Source organism: Candida dubliniensis, chromosome 1, assembly GCF_000026945.1.
Source record: "Candida dubliniensis CD36 chromosome 1, complete sequence".
NCBI classification, from domain to species: domain Eukaryota; kingdom Fungi; phylum Ascomycota; class Pichiomycetes; order Serinales; family Debaryomycetaceae; genus Candida; species Candida dubliniensis.
Window position 1 is genome coordinate 1,291,226 of NC_012860.1, and position 18,594 is coordinate 1,309,819.

The 18,594-nt window shown below is 30.6% G+C and overlaps 8 protein-coding genes and 1 pseudogene across 8 annotated transcripts, besides 1 other annotated feature; 7 read left to right on the forward strand and 2 right to left on the reverse strand. All coding sequences in view use genetic code 12, as the record gives it.

Annotated features, from left to right (window-relative positions):
* The first annotated feature begins 545 nt into the window (after window positions 1-545).
* On the forward strand, window positions 546-1,037 carry CD36_05630 (annotated as a pseudogene).
* Window positions 546-1,037: a sequence feature (fragment pseudogene).
* A 1,538-nt stretch (window positions 1,038-2,575) lies between these two features.
* Window positions 2,576-4,180, forward strand: CD36_05640 (conserved hypothetical protein; the record flags this gene model as incomplete). Its single annotated transcript, XM_002417183.1, has 1 exon — window positions 2,576-4,180. One exon carries the CDS (start codon window positions 2,576-2,578, stop codon window positions 4,178-4,180), a length of 1,605 nt encoding a protein of 534 aa, XP_002417228.1.
* A 446-nt stretch (window positions 4,181-4,626) lies between these two features.
* On the forward strand, window positions 4,627-6,741 carry CD36_05650 (PI4-kinase, putative; the record flags this gene model as incomplete). Its single annotated transcript, XM_002417184.1, has 1 exon — window positions 4,627-6,741. The coding sequence occupies one exon, from the start codon at window positions 4,627-4,629 to the stop codon at window positions 6,739-6,741; it is 2,115 nt and encodes a 704-aa protein (XP_002417229.1).
* An 87-nt stretch (window positions 6,742-6,828) lies between these two features.
* CD36_05660 (conserved hypothetical protein) lies at window positions 6,829-7,893 on the reverse strand (the record flags this gene model as incomplete). The annotated part of the gene is made up of 1 exon (XM_002417185.1): window positions 6,829-7,893. One exon carries the CDS (start codon window positions 7,891-7,893, stop codon window positions 6,829-6,831), a length of 1,065 nt encoding a protein of 354 aa, XP_002417230.1.
* A 1,268-nt stretch (window positions 7,894-9,161) lies between these two features.
* Window positions 9,162-10,817, forward strand: CD36_05670 (amino acid transporter, putative; the record flags this gene model as incomplete). Its single annotated transcript, XM_002417186.1, has 1 exon — window positions 9,162-10,817. One exon carries the CDS (start codon window positions 9,162-9,164, stop codon window positions 10,815-10,817), a length of 1,656 nt encoding a protein of 551 aa, XP_002417231.1.
* A 442-nt stretch (window positions 10,818-11,259) lies between these two features.
* On the forward strand, window positions 11,260-12,192 carry CD36_05680 (chitin synthase chaperone-like protein CHS7, putative; the record flags this gene model as incomplete). The annotated part of the gene is made up of 1 exon (XM_002417187.1): window positions 11,260-12,192. One exon carries the CDS (start codon window positions 11,260-11,262, stop codon window positions 12,190-12,192), a length of 933 nt encoding a protein of 310 aa, XP_002417232.1.
* A 662-nt stretch (window positions 12,193-12,854) lies between these two features.
* Window positions 12,855-14,930, forward strand: CD36_05690 (Rho-GTPase-activating protein, putative; the record flags this gene model as incomplete). Its single annotated transcript, XM_002417188.1, has 1 exon — window positions 12,855-14,930. The coding sequence occupies one exon, from the start codon at window positions 12,855-12,857 to the stop codon at window positions 14,928-14,930; it is 2,076 nt and encodes a 691-aa protein (XP_002417233.1).
* A 66-nt stretch (window positions 14,931-14,996) lies between these two features.
* CD36_05700 (conserved hypothetical protein) lies at window positions 14,997-15,716 on the reverse strand (the record flags this gene model as incomplete). The annotated part of the gene is made up of 1 exon (XM_002417189.1): window positions 14,997-15,716. The coding sequence occupies one exon, from the start codon at window positions 15,714-15,716 to the stop codon at window positions 14,997-14,999; it is 720 nt and encodes a 239-aa protein (XP_002417234.1).
* A 247-nt stretch (window positions 15,717-15,963) lies between these two features.
* On the forward strand, window positions 15,964-18,492 carry CD36_05710 (cullin-family protein, putative; the record flags this gene model as incomplete). The annotated part of the gene is made up of 1 exon (XM_002417190.1): window positions 15,964-18,492. The coding sequence occupies one exon, from the start codon at window positions 15,964-15,966 to the stop codon at window positions 18,490-18,492; it is 2,529 nt and encodes an 842-aa protein (XP_002417235.1).
* Window positions 18,493-18,594: the final 102 nt, after the last annotated feature.

Here is an 18,594-nt window from a genome sequence, read left to right on the forward strand (position 1 = left end):
AGTTAATCTATTTTTGTAATTATTTGATTATATGTTTCTTTTTGGGTTGAAGTTTTCTCCACATAAACAGATAGTTGTAATTTTTGCAAAACAGTTTCCAATGAACTGATAAATATTCCTCGTAGAAATAAATCAAATACAATTATAAAACACTTTTCTTCTAGCTGATTATCTTTTGTTATATGACTTTATTATACATTAACTGTCAATCATTATACAATCTAAAAATAGATAACAAGAAACAAAATAGAATCTTGACTATGTTCAGTTTCACAACGAGGCTATAATAACTAGTTCAACAAAAGGAACATTGAGTTATTATCACTAAATTTAGCAACAAGTAGAATATACACCTTTGATAGTTCTATCATAATTGAAGAAAATACGAGTTTGAACGAAAGAATTATCAATAATTCAACCAAAGATGTTTGTAAACGAATAATGTAAATAGAGCCCTGGTCCTTGTTCAAAAATGTTGAATCTTATCCATCTACATTATATTTCAATATTATTTAAAAACGCAACACAATAAACTGAAATTCTCAATTATCTTGGCTATTATTGCTAACCTGTTAAGTTTGGTTGTTTCCTCACCATTATTTCAAGTTTCAACTGCAGATAATACTGTTCCAACACCAACAGTTGCTCTTACTACTTATGCTGGTTGTGATGCCTCTTTTACTTCTGACGGATATACCACTATTATTTCATTTGACGATTGTACTACGGCTTCTGTTACTCCTCCTCCTCCTCCAGGATTCTCACCAAGACAAGATAATGCATGCACAACTTACAATGGTAAATGCTATTGTGCTACAGGTAATTGTGATGGTGGGTATGTTTCATATTACCATACTTCTGTTTGGCTGACTAGTTGTAGCACAAATGGTTGTTCATTCATTACTGAGGGATCTAGTATTGGATTTAAGTGTGCTACAACGAAAACATTAGATAATGGATGTCTTGAAATTGAAAGCAAAAATTGGGATGCAATTAGTGTTACTACTTCTTGTCCAACTAATGCAAAACCAACAAAGTAATGAGCAACCAGTTGGTAGATATTAGGAATTAGTTACGCCATTGCTCCTCGATTTTGTCTATCCTTGGGTTAGAAGCCATAAATTGACCTTTAATCTTTCTTTTTTTTTTTGTATTTGTTTTTGTTTAGTTTTCAATATATGTCTGATAAATCACTATTCTGTAGAAAGAAGATTACTTCAAAGCCGTACAACAATCAATGAATGTGCTAACGATCAACCCCACTCCACTTATTTTGTAAAGTTCAGATTTTCTTGTTACATTAAAAAATGGGGACGATATTGGTCATCCACGTTGTGCGTTGATCAACCTAAGTAATCCAAATATTTCTACCATGTGGTTAATCTATAAGATCAACGAAATACCAAAAAAACTAGATCTCCAGAATCTCCCCCTCCTACAAACACTTGACTGAATTATTTTTAGACTTATAAGAAACAATAAATCAACTAAATTATTAATACATTGAATTGCACACGTTGATGATATTTCCCTATTTTAAACCATAATCTTGTATTGTTTAATTGCCAAGTATTTACAACCACCCTCTGAAGTGGTAGCGCAACATCAGGGTTATTTTTAACTATCGGGGAAACAAATTAATTCCTAATATCCAACAAAAACTAAAAAACATGTTGCATATACGACAAAGAGATTCTGATCTCTTTATAAGCGAAAGTAGAAAATTCATTTATGGTCTAAAATGTTTAAATTTTTCTTGCCTACATAAGATCATGTAAGAGATTCACCGTAGCATAATAATGTGGAAACGAACTATTTTATATACTTAACTCACATGAATAAAATATACCATTCTTGTTATGTAAATGGATTTTTACAAGGGATCTAAAGCCATTAATGTAAAGCGAAAACCCAAGTTTGATATATTATCATTCAAGCAACGAAAAGGGGGAAAGATAATCTCAGAATCACATTTTAGTGTATATTATCGTACCATGATCCATATACGGGTAAATTGCGATCATTTACTAAAGTTCCGTCATGACAATGAAGGCTATAAATGTTCTAGATCTTTTAATCTATTTTTATAATTATTTGTTTATTTTCTCTATTACTTCTCCACAAAGGAAAAGCTGCAATTTTAGTAAAGAGTTTTATCTTGGCAGTAGTTCTCGTAAATCAAAGCAATTAAAGCTGCAAAAAAAACGTTTTCTGATAGATCTTTGTAAGTAAGTTTTAATAATTACCCCGATGTATAAAGTATCAATTGTCATTCATCTACACTAATCCAAAAATAGATAATAACAGTAATAAATAATAAAGATATTGGGTAAAGTTTTCGAGTATGTTAGTTTAAGAGCAAGTCCTAATAACTTATTATAAAAGAAAAACCTTGGCAATAATAGCTAAAATTAGCAATAATATCAACCCCATGCTTTAACCTTTTCTACTATAATCAAGTCCAATATGGATGACTCAAGCAATATAAATAGAACCTTAATTCTTGTTCAAAATATTCAAGTAAAGTATCCCATTATCTTTAACCTTTATTGGATATCAATATTACCCTCAAACCATGCAAGCAACTGCTATCTTGGTTACTGCTGCTAGTTTGGTAAAATTGGTGACATCTTCACCATTGACATCAATTCCTACTACTTATAATAATACACCAACACCAACAACTACTATTAGTGCTCATGCTGGTTGTGAAGTATATTTCACTTCTGAAGGTTATACCACTATTATTCCATTTGATGATTGTCCATTGACTTCGGTCAGTGCTCCTCCTGGTTTCCCACCAAGACCAGATGACGCATGTACTACATACAAGGGACAAAGATATTGTGCTCAAGGTAATTGTGATGCTAATTTTGTTTCTTATTATCACACTTTCTTTTGGACAACTGCTTGTAGCACAGGCGGTTGTTCATTTATAACTGAGGGACCTAGTATTGGTTTTGATTGTGCAACAACAAAAACTTTAGATGATGGATGCCTCGAAATCCAAAGCAAAGAATGGGATATGATACATATTACCACTACTTGTCCAAACAATACCACACCAACTGAAACTTGTGGTGTAACATCATTTGAAGAAAAAGAGACTCCTTATACATTTACCACCTGTGACCCAACTGTAACTTTACCTAGTCATTGTGTTAGGCATGAGACAATTGTTGGAACTAGAACACTTGATATTATAAGATGTTCCATTACCGACCCTCCTCCCCCAACAGATCCTCCAATTATTTGTCAATTAGAGACTTCAGTTTCCAATGGTATGACTTTAACTGGTATGTCATGTAATTATATTCCTGATGATTGTTCTACAAGCACTTCAGTGAATGTTCATAATAGAACTGTGACTTATTTTGTTTGTCCAACAACTACCATTGAACCACTTCCACCTGGCGTTAGTACCACAACAATTTGTCCTCACTCTAAATGTTATAATCCTCCAGGTGGTGATAATGGAAGTGGACATGGAGGTGGACATGGAGGTGGACATGGAGGTGAAAATGGTGGCGGAAATGGAGGAGGCGGTGGTAATGGTGGTGATAATGGAGGCAATAATGGTGGTGGTGGTGATCACGGTGGTGGTAATAATGGAGGTGGCAACAATGGCGGTGACAACTGTCCTCCACAACCGACAATCACTGTCACTGTTACACAAGAAACTGTAACCAAAACCATTACTGAATATAAAACCAAAACTGTCGAAACCCCTTCAAAACCCAATAAACCTCCTCACGGACATCAGGATCATACAGTTACTGAAACTTGCTATATTTATGAATCCGTCATCACTTATCCGTATACTACAATCACAAGCAGTTATACTATTACAGTGAAACCTACGAATGTGGAAACAAGTACACCTACTGATTTAAATGAAACACCCGAAACTTCAGAGCCAACTGAATCAACTGAGCCAAATGACTCGACAGAACTTACAGCATCTACCAAATCAACTAAACCCACTGAGTCTAATGAATCTGCTGAACCTACGGAACCAACTGAATCTAGCAAGTCTACTGAGCCAACTGAACCGTCTGAGACGCCTGATCCAACGGACTCTGCAAATCCAACTGTCCCACCGGAACCATCAGTCTCTATTGTTCCTACTGATCCAACATATACAATAGTACCTGTTAATTCTACAATATCAAGCCTTTGATTTAAACAAAGTATGCTTCCCAATCAATAACTTGTCGCTCATTTACATTAACGGTTTGTTTTTAATAGTGTATGGAAAATCAACAAAATTAAATAAAAAAAAAATAGAAAATTAAAAAACTAGCAAAAAAAAAAAGGCCATATAATATTGTTTCTGTCAAGTTGTTTAAATGAATATATATATATATATATATATAAGTGTTAAATTCCAATTCATCTTTAGAGTAGTATAAACGGCTGAACAAATAATACTGCTTCTCCAATAATATTTCTCTCTTATCAAATGTAATACCAGAAAAAAATAGCTCTCACTTATTGACTTGTGAGAAAATAATAAAACGACAGATCAAAGAAATAAACCAAACTCAAATTTAGGACTCTACCATACATTTTGCTATCCATATATATATATATATATTCCTATACCAAATGATTTGTTAATTAAATATGCCCGACTCTTCAGTTTCTAATCATGATATTAAGTCAATGTCCCACACCAACACCATTACAAATAACACATCTCCGTTCGCCACACTATCTTCTAACATGGAGAAAAAGACAATAGACCCTGAAACTGAACACCACCACCACCACCAACACCAGGACAATGGAAATGGAAATGAAGACAAAGGAACCACAATTAATGGCAAAGTAGGGACATTATTATCAGAGCAAGAAGCAAATAACAGACCAATAGTCCATGTGAATTCATTATCGAAAAGTTGGCATTACGATACATCAAATTCCGCAAGTTCTAAATCAGCTCCCAACACCCCCAAAATTAAATCTCGATCACAACCAGTTTCCAGAAGAGCAAGTGTAGAAGATATACATTTTCAACATATCCCATCACATCATGAAACTCATAATTATAGTTTTAAAAATTCAGTTTTAATTCCTGCTGCAAAATGGGCTTATCTGCCAATATCGAAAATGAGACGACTGACAAATCCTAGCATTACTAATAACAGTCAAATCCATGAAGAATACTTGATTGAATATTCTGTATTTCGTCCTATCAAAGGGTTACCAGAATTGAATTCTCATAAAGATATTTTAATTCATTTACGAGATACAATCGAATCACAAACTAAAAAACCATTTGAATTCCCTGAAACATACATTTCTGAAATTGATTTCCATAATTTATTATTTAAAATCACGAAAATTATTGAGACTGATCATATTTATCCAGAAAGAATAACTACTGGTTCATCGGGGAGTTATTTTATATTTGATATTGATTTTTCTCTTTATAAAATTGGTATTTTCAAACCAAAAGATGAAGAACCATATGGCCCATTACTGCCCAAATGGACCAAATGGGCTCATCGAACTTTTTTCCCGTGTTTTTTCGGTAGAAGTTGTTTAATTCCTAATCTTGGATATATTAGTGAAGCAGCAGCTTGTGTTTTAGATCGACAATTACATTCATTTATTGTTCCCCATACGGAAATTGTTGAATTACGATCACCAACGTTTTTTTATAGTTATTGGGATAAAAGTAATGATGTGACTAAATTACCTAAAAAGAAAGGTTCATTGCAATTATTTTTAAATGGATATATTAATGCTGATATATGGTTAAAAATTTATCCAATACCAACAAATGATGTTTATTTGTTAAAGAAAACGTCTCGTATAGAAGTACCATTAGATGAAACCAAATTTTTGTTTACATGGAGTCAAGAATCAATGCAACAATTTCAAGAAGAATTAGAAAAATTGGTGATTTTAGATTATCTTATGAGAAATACCGATAGAGGATTAGATAATTGGATGATTAAATTGGAATGGATTGAAATTAAAAGGAAACAACTGATTAAAATAATGAAACCAATCATAAAAATTGGTGCTATTGATTCAGGTTTAGCATTCCCTTGGAAACATCCTGACGAATGGAGATCTTTCCCATTTGGTTGGTTATTTTTACCACTTTCAATAATTGGACAACCATTTTCTCGTAGAACTCGAAATCATTATTTACCATTATTAACTTCAAAGAAATGGTGGGAAGAAACGGTGATAAAATTAAAAGATGTTTTCATGCAAGATAATGATTTTAAAGAAAGAATGTGGTTGAAACAATTGGCAGTTTTAAAAGGTCAAGCATTTAATATTGTTGAGATATTGAAATTAACTTATGCTGGTCCTTTGGAATTGACCAGACGTGAGAATTTGTTGGTCATTGATGATATAATGTATATGCCCAATGGGAAATGTGATTATGACTTTATGAAATCGTCATTATATGAAAGTGATATTTTTAAAAGTTATCGTGTTAGGAGTAGTGACAGGAATCATAGATATGATAGTGACGAAGAGCTAGGGCAGCAAGAAGAAGGAGAAGGAGAGGTGATTAGTCCGAATACTCCATTGTTAGCACATCCTCATAACCATTATCTTGAAGTGATTAATGAATCATTTGATGATACCAATGAATCTGGATATGAACATATGAATAGAGAAAACAATGTTGCTGCTACTGATAAAGGTAAAAAAGTTATTATTGAAAGATTAATTAAAGAGACTAGCAAACCCCCTGTTTTCACTTGGTGTTGATTGTAACTGAAAAAAAAAAAAAAAAAAAAAAAAAAAAACGAACTTTTGAATATTTAACATTATTTTGCATGGTATGTAGATATCTTTCTAATGTCTAACATATTTTTCTGAAAATATTTTTTGATAATCATCAGAACTTCCTTGGAAATCATTTTTATCAATTTCAAACATTTTCTTTTCTTCTTTTAATCTAAATTGAACTAATTTTAATAATGGATAAATTGTGGATAAGATTGGTGTAGATACTTTATTTTCCCTAGCAATTTTCAATGGATTTCCTAAAATGATTTCTAATTCCATTAATTGCCCCTTACGAACATCAACACACATTGATGGACTATAAAAAAACCCATCTCCAATATGAATATATTTATCAACTAAAGTTGGATCACATTCAACCCCTACTGATTTGGCAATTGCAATGACTTCAAGCATTGCTGGGCGGATTAATTCCTCATTACCAATGGTCATTTGAATTCTGGTATTATCTAATTGTACTAATGCTGAAATTGTATTAAATACTGAATTATAAATCAATTTTTCCCATCTTCGTTTTTGAACGTCTTCATCTAATAAAATGGTATTTTTCAGAGGATCATCATTTTGATAAATTTCAATAAATTTTTGAATCTTGTCAAGCGACAAAGGCAATCTTTCCAGTTTTGGTTTAAAATCTCCAAGGTAAACAAAATCTTTACCTAAATTTTTAACATGACCATGATAATAAGTTGAACCAATTAATGAAATTCCACTTAATATAAGATGATTTGGATATGCTTCAAACATTGGATTTTCAATACCTAATCCATTTTGCAATAATATAATCACTTCATTACCAGTTTTAATTGCTGGTTTAATGATTTCTTCACAAGTGATAGGTCCATCAGGAATATTTTTCGTCGTTACTAAAATGTAATCAAATGGACCAAAACTTGTTTGAGCATCTTCAACCGATTTGGCTAAATGATGAGGTTTCCAATTGGTTACTTTCCCATATGTACATGAATCAATTGAATAACCATTATTGGAAATTAAGTCAAAATCAGATCTCACAACTAATGTCACTTCTGATTTATTATTGGTGGTTAATGAAAGGGCTGAAATTGCACCAACACCACCGGAACCAATTACTAATACTTTTGGTTTTGACATAAGTAGTTCAAAGAAAAAGAAATGAATAAACTTGTATCGTCTCTCTTATGTTGAAAAAGAAAAGAGTGTACTGTTACGGTTAAGAATTGATGATGGGGTTGGTTGGTTCCTTTTTATTGGGGCTTATAATTTTTCCGCTTTTCTTCTCATAATAATTAACAATTCCGCACTTTGTGACTAATTTGGAGATAAGCGACAACAACTGACTAACAAGTTCTCTTAACTGTTGAACCGTGTGTATATATTAGATGTGAAAAGAAAGTACAAGACCTGAACCCTTGAAAATCAATTTATCACCAAATACAAAACACTAACCTTCTTTTATTTTGCAACCTGAGAATAGTTTCCCATTAATTTTAATAGTCTATTGTTTATGAATTCAAACAAACTTCTAGGTTTAACGAGCTACCTTGACTGTTAGAGATTAGAATCTTCCAAAAAACAAAAATGGAAGTGTTTCTTTTTGTCCGTCTTAAGTAAAGCTTCAATGAAAAGTTAATCTGCAATAACATTATAATTAAATATCATTGTTAATTTGCAATTGATTACATCAAATTAATGAAAAAAAAAAAAAAAAAGAAAACACCACACTTTATACAAATAAACCACACCAATTTATAAAGAAAAAACAAGAGTCTTGTACCCTTCTTATATTTACCAAATTAATAATTAATACATTCTATAGCTAACGTTTCAAATACAATATATGTAATTCGTTGAATCATTTCATTAATTGTACATCTAACGGCATTTTTTTTTTTTCACCATAAGATCTTATGCCACAGCAATTATTAGGGAGAAATCACATCATTGATGAAATTGCAAAAAAAAAAAATTCCCTACTTTCTTTTCTCTTTCACTTCCAACACCAGTAATGATAATTCATCTTCATCACTGACTGTATGGAAAAACTTCAACAATGAGTAGATACAATAATTAACATCATCATCTCTAGAAGAATTTAGTCTTACAAAAATACCCCCATGTTGATTCCAACACAGTAACCATTTTGAATTATCAAATCTTCTCCAATATTACACGACTTCCAAAATCTTGCAGCCACAATGTGAATTAATTTTCTTATCTTGACAACAACAATATTAAACCATTAGGATCCACATTAATTATTACTAGATATAACAATGCCACTATTAACAAACCATAATTAGAAAAAAAAAAATAATTGCAGACTTTATATATATAAGTAGGTTTGACTTTTGATGAAATACTTTATTTCTTTTACTATATATCGCTAAACTATCTTCACCATGTCTGTTTCTTCTCCCCCTTCTCCCGATATTAAGAAAACTTTTGAAGTTGAAGTCGACGCAGCTTCTTTCCATAGTGATTCTATTGATTTCACCAAAGAAGATGAACAAGATGCTGAATCTATTTTCCATAATGAAAAACAATTATCTGAAGGGTTAAATACCAGATTAATTGGTATGATTAGTTTGGTAGGAGTTTTTGGAACAGGGTTATTTTTAAGTTCTGGTGGTACATTAGCTACAGCTGGTCCTGTGGGGATGATTCTTGCCTTTGTTCTTGTGGGAATCGTTGTTGCTGCTAATCAAATTAGTACTTTAGAAGTTGCATGTTTAATGCCAGTTACTGGATCAAACATTAGACATATTGAACATTTTGTTGATAAAAGTTTTGGGTTTGCCTTAGGATATGTCAATGTTTATTCTGCTATTATTCCTAGTGAATTAGCTGCCACTAGTGTTGTTGTTTCATATTGGACAAATATTAACCCTGCAGTATTTATTACAATTTTTGGGGTAGTGATTATTGCTGTTAATTCATATAAAGTTAAATGGTATGGAGAAGTTGAATTTTTCTTTGGATTTTTAAAAGTTCTTTTAATTTTAGGATTAGTAATAGTTGGATTGGTTATTGATTTGGGTGGTGCTCCTAATCATGATCGTCTTGGATTCCGGTATTGGAAAAATCCAGGTCCATTTGCTGAACGGTTTGTCACTGGATCTACGGGTAAATTTTTAGCTTTTTGGAAATGTGTTTCATCAGTGGTTTATAGTTTTGGTGGAGTTAATCTGGTACCACTTCTTGCTGGAGAAACCAAAAACCCTCGTAGTTCCATTTATCGTGCCCTGAAAAGAATTTTGGTTAGAGTTTTGATTCTTTATTTTTTGGCAGTTTTCATCCTTTCATTGATTGTTCCTTATAATGATAAATCAATTGCTTCCCCCACAGGGAATGCTGCTGGATCGGCTTGGGTTATTGCTGTACAAAGATCAGGGATTAAAGTATTACCTCATATTATAAATGCTATTGTGTTAACTTCAGCATTATCGGCAGCTAATTTAGGTCTTATCCATGCCAGTCGTTCATTATTTGGATTAGCATCGAATGGACAAGCACCAAAAATATTCTTGAAAACTAATAAACATGGTCTTCCTTGGGTTGGAGTTGCGTTTGCTGCTCTATTTTTACCATTAGCTTATTTGTCGGTTAGTTCAGGTACAGCCGAAGTTTTCAGTTGGTTCCAGAGTATTACTGCATCCAATCTTTTGGTCAATTGGAGTGTATTTGCTCTTGATCACATAGCATTACATCGGGCACTCAAAGCTCAAGGTTATAGTAGAGAAAACTTGCCTTATAAAATCCGTGGAGGACAATTTGCTGGTCCGATATCATTATTTTTCTCAGTATTATTCTTACTTACAGGTGGATTTGCAGTATTCATCAAAGGTCATTGGAAATTTGCCAATTTTTTCAGTTCGTATTTTGTTATCCCATTATTTTTTGGGTTATACGGGTTTAGTAAACTTTTCTTCAAAACCGAATATGTGAAGCCATCAGAAGTTAAGTTGAAACCACTTTTCTATGATGTTGTTAATAGACCAGAACCTCCAATAAAGAAATTGAAAGGTTGGGAAAAGATTAGTTTGTTATGGGGATGATATATGTACGTTAACAAGGATTTTTCAATAGGCATTTATTGTAAGTAGTTTGTAATAATAATATTCTTCGTCAGAGGCAATGTCGTATTGAGTGTAAGACACTTCAACGAACAAGGCAGTAACAAAGAGTTGATTTTTGACAGTGATAGGGGACAAGGCGTGCGCATAGAAAGTCATTGTGGTATTTCTATTTTTAGTGAGAATGCAAATACACACATACAATTAGAAAGAAAGAAAAATTTCTGTTTAATGATTTGGTAATGATTACACGACCCTCTTATTTTGATTTCCGTTTCCATCAAAAGGAGTTTCAGAAAATCTTTTTCCTCTATTGTGTTACACTTTTTCTTTTCTTTTTTTTTTTTTTTTACCAACAGACATCAAGAGTTAATCTACCATTTGATATAACCAAGATCACCTCACCCTATCACACTCGTTAATCATGTCATTTGGGTCTTTCGATCATATATGTAATAAAACAGCTTTACCCTTATGTTCAGTTGTTGGTGCTGTTAACCAATCAGCTTTTTTCCAACGAGGTATAGTCCCTGACTGTTATGCCCGATCAGTTGAATTAGCCAACACCATGATTTTCCAAATTGGTAATGCTTTTGTTCATTTTGGGGGATTAATCATTTTATTAATTATTATATTCAATGTTAGAGCCAAATATACTGCCATTGGTCGTAAAGAAATGTTATTTTTTTTATATTTGGCAATTGGATTAATTGTTAGTAGTTTGATTGTTGATTGTGGTGTTAGTCCTCCAAGTAGTACTAGTTATGCTTATTTTGTTGCTGTACAAATAGGGTTTGCTAGTGCTCTTTGCATTTGTTTATTATACAATGGATTCCTATGTTTCCAATTTTGGGAAGATGGTACTAGTAGATCTATGTGGATTTTAAGACTGGGATGTTTTGCATGGTTTGCTGTCAATTTTATTGTTTGTATTATTACTTTTAAACATTGGGATACAGCATTGGATTATAGGAAAACTACAACTTTATTTATCTTTGCTTATGTTTTGAATGCCATTATATTGGCGGTTTACGTTGTATCACAAATAGTATTGGTTGTTTTCGCATTAGAATCATATTGGCCATTGGGGGCTATATTATTGGGAGTGTTCTTTTTCGTTGCTGGCCAAGTATTGACATATGTGTTCAGTGATAAAATATGTCGTGGAGCCTCTCATTATGTCGATGGATTATTCTTTGGAAGTGCATGTAATGTCTTTACTTTTATGATGATCTACAAATTCTGGGATATGATTACAAGTGATGATTTAGAATTCTCAGTGGCTAATGTCGAACAACCAATAAATGAATTTGGCGTTGGAGCTGATGATGAAAAGAGATCAAGTATGTTTTTCTAGAACATAAAAGGAATAGGTTAAAAGGTAATTTGATACACATTTAAAAATAAAAAAAAAATGGTTTTAAGGTATATATTTATAAGTTTGTTTTGTTTGTTTTATATAATTATTTGAATAACAACGACAAGAATCAATTTGAATATTTGATCAGCTTCACCACCAGTAGTAGTTGGGTTTTACTCTTATGATAAGGCTAACATTCTTCATATTACTTGGTTTTCGTCGTCTAAAAAATACAAAGAAAAATGTTACTCAAAGACAGAAAATAACGTTTTACGTTTTTCAAAATATGATGGCGCATTTTGTTACTCTCTATAAATTGGTGTTTCTATTGTTTTCATAAATAATAGAACTCGAATCTGAAACCATATCCTACGACTACAACTACTAGTCCTATTAGTTCTTAAAACCTAACAATCAAGTAGGCAGCACATAATTAAAAAGAACTTGTGCGTGTGATTTGTGAGAAAATCAAATATTTTTTTTTTTTAACTCGCAAGCAAGAAGGATCCCACTTGAACGACAAATCTACAACACAACAACAACAGCAACAACATCAACATCAGATTCAACCTAAAGTAAACAAACGCAAAATAATTTTTACAGAAATACATATCCAACCATTATAATTTAATTAATACTCATTTCCTATTTATATTGTCATGTCAGATAGATCAGTTAATAAAACTGATTCATCAACAAATTTGGGCAGTAGTCTCACCAAAACCGTGTCTCCCCCACTCCCACAACCACCAACATCTCTTGCTCAAACTGATTCAGCAAAATTATTAGACAGTGATCCCAAAATCCAAAAAATATTAAACAGTGATTATACCATTGATGTTTTATTAAATCGGTTAAAAGAAAGTTTGAATAGTGGAGAAGAATTTAGTAAATTCATAAAGAAGAAAGCTCAAATTGAAGATGATCATTATAATCAATTGAAGAAATTTGCTGGTCATATCCGGACAAATATGAAAAATAATTCCCGAAATTTGAAAAATGATTCATTACAATTTCAAATGGATAAAATAATTCAATTTGATGAGTCATTATATGGAGTTGGTAATTCTTATGTTGTTGCCTTGAATACAATGTATGATGAATTGACATCATTGATTGGAACAATTAGTCGGACAAGAAAATTGATTAAAGATGAACATAAACGTAAAGAAAAAGATTGTATTGATGCAATAATAACTGCAGAAAAGGCCAAAACCAAATATAATCATTTATGTGAAGATTTGGATCGATTGAAAACTTCTGATCCCAACAAAAAATCATTTAGTTTGAAGAATAAATCAGTAGAACAACAAGAAGATGAATTGAGTAGAAAAGTTGATATTGCTGATCAAGAATATAAACTGAAAGTTACTACATGTAAAAAATTAAAAGATGAAATTATGGTGATTCATCGTCCTAATAATACGAAAAAATTGAAGAATTTAATTTTGGAAATGGATATTGCGTTAAATTTACAATTACAAAAATATGCTACTTGGAATGAAAATTTGATTATGAATTCTGGGGTTTTAATATGCCCTTTGCAATCTAGTAAGGCATCAATGAAATCAATGGCTAGTGATATTGATAATGAAAAAGATTTGTATCAATATTTGTTAAGAAATGGTACTACTGGTGATAACAAGTCATTAGTGCCGGTAGAATACCATGTTCATCATTCATTAATTAAAACCAAAGATATTGGTAAACCATTTTTAAACACAACCAATACTCCCGCTAATTTGAAAAGTGCTGCGGCAACAAACAGATGGAACAATACCACCAACAGCAACAATACGTCCACAGCTTTAAATTCAAATTCAAATTCAAATTCAAACTCAAACATTGATGGACATTCAAAAAATTCATCAAGTATTTCTCATGGCACAGGTGGTTCATCCATGTTAGGTGTCGGAGCATCAACATCTGGATCTTCTACTGTGGGTCCCACAAAAAGCAATGATACCTTTAATGGTCATTCAAGTTCTGCTACCCATGTATCATCATCACCATCAGTTCCCGAGAGCTCGGCACCAGCTCTGTATCTGTCATTAGATCCAGCTGTTAGTCAAACTTCATCTCATATAAAGGGACCTAAACCATTATCGACATTTCAACATCCAACTTTTGGAATTTCTATTGAAGATGTTATACAATTTGCTGGTGTTGATAATGTCCCATTGGTAGTACGCAAATGTATTGAAATTATTGAAACTTATGGGTTGAATCTTGTGGGGATTTATCGAATTAGTAGTAATCAAAATCAAGTCAATAAACTAAAAGAAAGTATAGATTCAAATTTTACAAATTATTTAACTATTGGCAAAGATATTGATCCATCTAATGTTTATGAAAGTGAAGTATTTTGTGTTGCCAGTTTATTGAAATTATATTTCACTAGTTTACCAGAACCATTATTTACTAGTGCTGCCAGTAAATCATTTATTGAAACGGTTAAATCCACTGATGGACATTTTATTGCCAAAAAATTACATCAATTAGTATTTGGATTACCTGATGGAGCATATTTCACATTAAGAGCATTAATGTTTCATCTTAATAAAGTAGCAGAACATGAAGCAGAAAATAGAATGAATGCTAAATCTTTGGCAATTATTTGGGGACCAGTATTATTTAATGATAGTTCAACCAGTGCTCAAGATTTAAGTTATAAAACCAAAGTTGTAGAAGAATTAATGATCATTGCCACAGATATTTTTGAACTTGATGAATAATGTTGTTAATACAAATGTATAATTTGATAAATTAGAAAATGATATATATATATATATAGTTTTATTTTAATACATCATAAATGGAATTTTATCCTTTTTCTTCTCTTTAGTGGGTTGTGATGATTGTTTATCATGAGTATCAGTAGTTATACCATTAATATTAGTACTTGAGTCTCTTAAATTAAATCTTGGTGGTTTATTAACACGATGATTAGATGATGATGAAGAAGAAGAAGAAGCAGCAAGGTTTTTTATTTTGAAATTGTTCTTATAATTCTTCTCAACTTGTTGTTGTTCCTGGTTTTGTTGTTGTTGTTGTTGTATTCGTTTCAAATTCTTTAATTTAGCTTCCATTCTTAATCTTTCTAATTTCAATTTTTCTTGATTCTTTAGTTTGATAATTTCTTCATCGCTTATCCCTAAAAGTTCTTGTTTTATATCAATTAAATCATTTTTAATTAAATTATGGAATTCAAAACTATCAATAATTTTATCTTGAATATCTTTATCAACTATATTTAATAATTCATTAGTATCATTTGTTGTCATTTCCCCTTGAATAAGTGCCGCCATTTTCCCCTTATTTTTCATTAATATATTTGGATCTTGTTTCACTTTATTTTCAATTAATAATTTTAATTTTAATAAAAGATTATCATAAGTTTCTGATTGTTTGAAATTATCTAATAAAAGTCGTCTTTGATTATCAAATTTACCTTTCTTTTTATATATGGTTATTAGTTGTTTTGGATCAGTTATATCTTTCTCTTGTTGTGGTTGTGACATGATTGATGGGTATGTTTCAACTTATTAAAGGTTACGTTGGGAGATGCCTCCTAGGGATATGGAATTCGAAATTAATACAGAAAGGGTAACCTCTAGATATGTTTTTGTTAGTTTATTTTTTTTTTTTTATCACCACTGTAATTTTTTTTTTTTTTTTGTTCTCTACTCATACAGCACTATCAAATCAATCAATCAACCAAACTAGATTAATATAACCAATACATACATTTTCACCTTACATCCAATCATGTCAACAGATGATATAACTGATAAGATTTTGGATCTCAATAATAGTAGTAGCAATACATTATCCTCAATTTCTACTGGAAATACAATAATCCCACCAAAACAGCGTAAATTGTCTCATTTGGTTTCTAATTCACCATCTCCTAAATTATATCATAAATCTATTGACGACGACAATGATACCAATAATAATAAACGTAAGAAATTAAATACACCTACTGATGATGAGTTAATATCACAAGTAGAATCAATCCAACAATTAGCTGATAAAACTATTGATTCTGTTTTATTTGATTTACCCATTAATCATTCATTTGGTTATTTAAATTATGAATTCACTAAATTATGTAAATATAAACATGTTGAACAAAGTAAATTGAGTGATTTAATTTTTGAAAAAATTATCAATGATTTTGAAACAAACATAAAACCTAGTATAATTGATGGTTTCTTGGAAAATAGCCAGGGTGAGGGTGATATTGAAGTCATGATACAAATGGTTGAAAATTTTCTATTGATATTTGATAATTGGTATAATCGATTGATTAAATTAAGTAAAATATTTGTTTATTTGGATAGACATTATCTTACACAACATCGTACTAAACATCCTATATTGAAATTTGGAATTGATTTATTTATAAATAAAGTATTAGTAGAAGATAAACAACTCACAGATAAAGTGTTAAACACTCATTTACAATTACTTTGTAAATGGAGAGAGCAAATACAGTTTCAAGAAGAACAAGATCCAATTAATTTGAATGTGAATGATTTAAGTATGAGATTTACTAAACTATTAGTTAAGTTACACACTCAAAGTTATAAATTTGCATTTAATGGACAATTATTAAGTTCTATTATTACCCATTATAACATTTTGAAGATATCATGGCTCAAAAATGATCCTACTACTTATTTATCTAAAGTTTTAGAAACAATCAATGAAAATTTAAAATATTTCAAATTGGTGGGTAAAAATCTTGTATTTATAAAAGAATTATTTATGAAACTTCGATGGAATTTAATATTTTATGATTTTAATAATTTATTACCCCAAGTTTTACCATCATTGTTAGAAAATCAACAAGAATTGCAAATTATTTATCAATATTGTTGTCATAGTGTTGAAGATTTTGGATACGATTCTCTTCTGATATTTATATATCAATGGGGGGTTTATACCAAATCAGCGTTTGAATCTATTGTTGGAGTCAATATCAATACCAAGCCCGCAAAGTCAACCAATAATAATGTTATCGAACAATTAGTGAACAAGTATAAAGAGTTAATACTTTTGATAAATACAAGTTTCCCTAATGATGATAAATTTGAATTTGAAATAAGAAATTCTTTGATAAAAACAATTAATAACACTTCCAGTATAAATTCATTGGTGATTTATCAATTATGTAAGTATTGTGATAATTTTTTCAAGGGGAAAACAAATTTATTATATTCAATTTTTGAAGAAAATGGTTTAATTGTATTTAAATCGATAAATAATAAACATGATTTCATCAATTTTTATAAAAAAGATCTATCTAAACGATTATTATTATTGAATCAAAAATTCAAATTTGAAAATGAACAAAAATTTATCAATAGTTTGATAAAAGTTGTTGGTGAAAATGATGATATACTTAGTTTAACTATAATGTTTAAAGATTTGACTGATTCCAAAGATATTTATAAATTGTTAATTACTGTGCCGACAACAAATTGTGCCTTATTGAACAATTCATTTGAATTTAATCCATTGATTTTAGATAAAAAGCAATGGCCAAATATCCCCAACAATGATGATTTACAAGAGTTCAAATTGCCAATTGTATTACAAGATATTTTAATTGAAATGACGAAACAATATCAAGCATTGGATGTAAAATATAAGAATCGACAACTTGATTGGAGTAATTATAAATTACATCAAGTGACAATATCTGCTCAATTTGAACAAGGTGAGAAAGAAATTACTGGGAACTTATTGCAAATAGTATTGTTATTATTATTCACTGATGATGATGATGATGATGGTGGGTATACAATTGATCAATTGAGTGGGATGACAGGTATAAAAAATACCCAATTCTTGATTAGGATTATCAACTCAATAACCAATGATAAATATAATATTTTGCAGTATGATGGTAATAAATATCATTATAATTTCAATTTCAAAGATAAATCCACTAAGATTAAATTGCCAATGATCAAAGAATTGTCAAGATCAGAGCAACAACAACAGCAACAAACTAAAAGTATGGATGAAGAAGAAAAAGACATTGGACTGATTAAATCCATTGTTCAAACCAATAGAGATGAAGAAATAAAAAGTTGTTTAATCAAAATAATGAAACAAGAACGACAATTATCCATTATTGAATTATTGAATAAATCAATATCACAATTACAAAATCGACGTCCAGTAGCTATGACAAATTTAAAAACCATTATTGATGATTTAATTGAATTAGAATATTTAAAACGTGATGATAATAATAAAAATATAATTATATATATTCCATAGTGATATATATATATATATCAAAAAAAAAAAATCAATAAATGGCCATCTTATTTATTTTATTCAAGTTTATTTCTATATGTATAACATAGACATATTTATTTG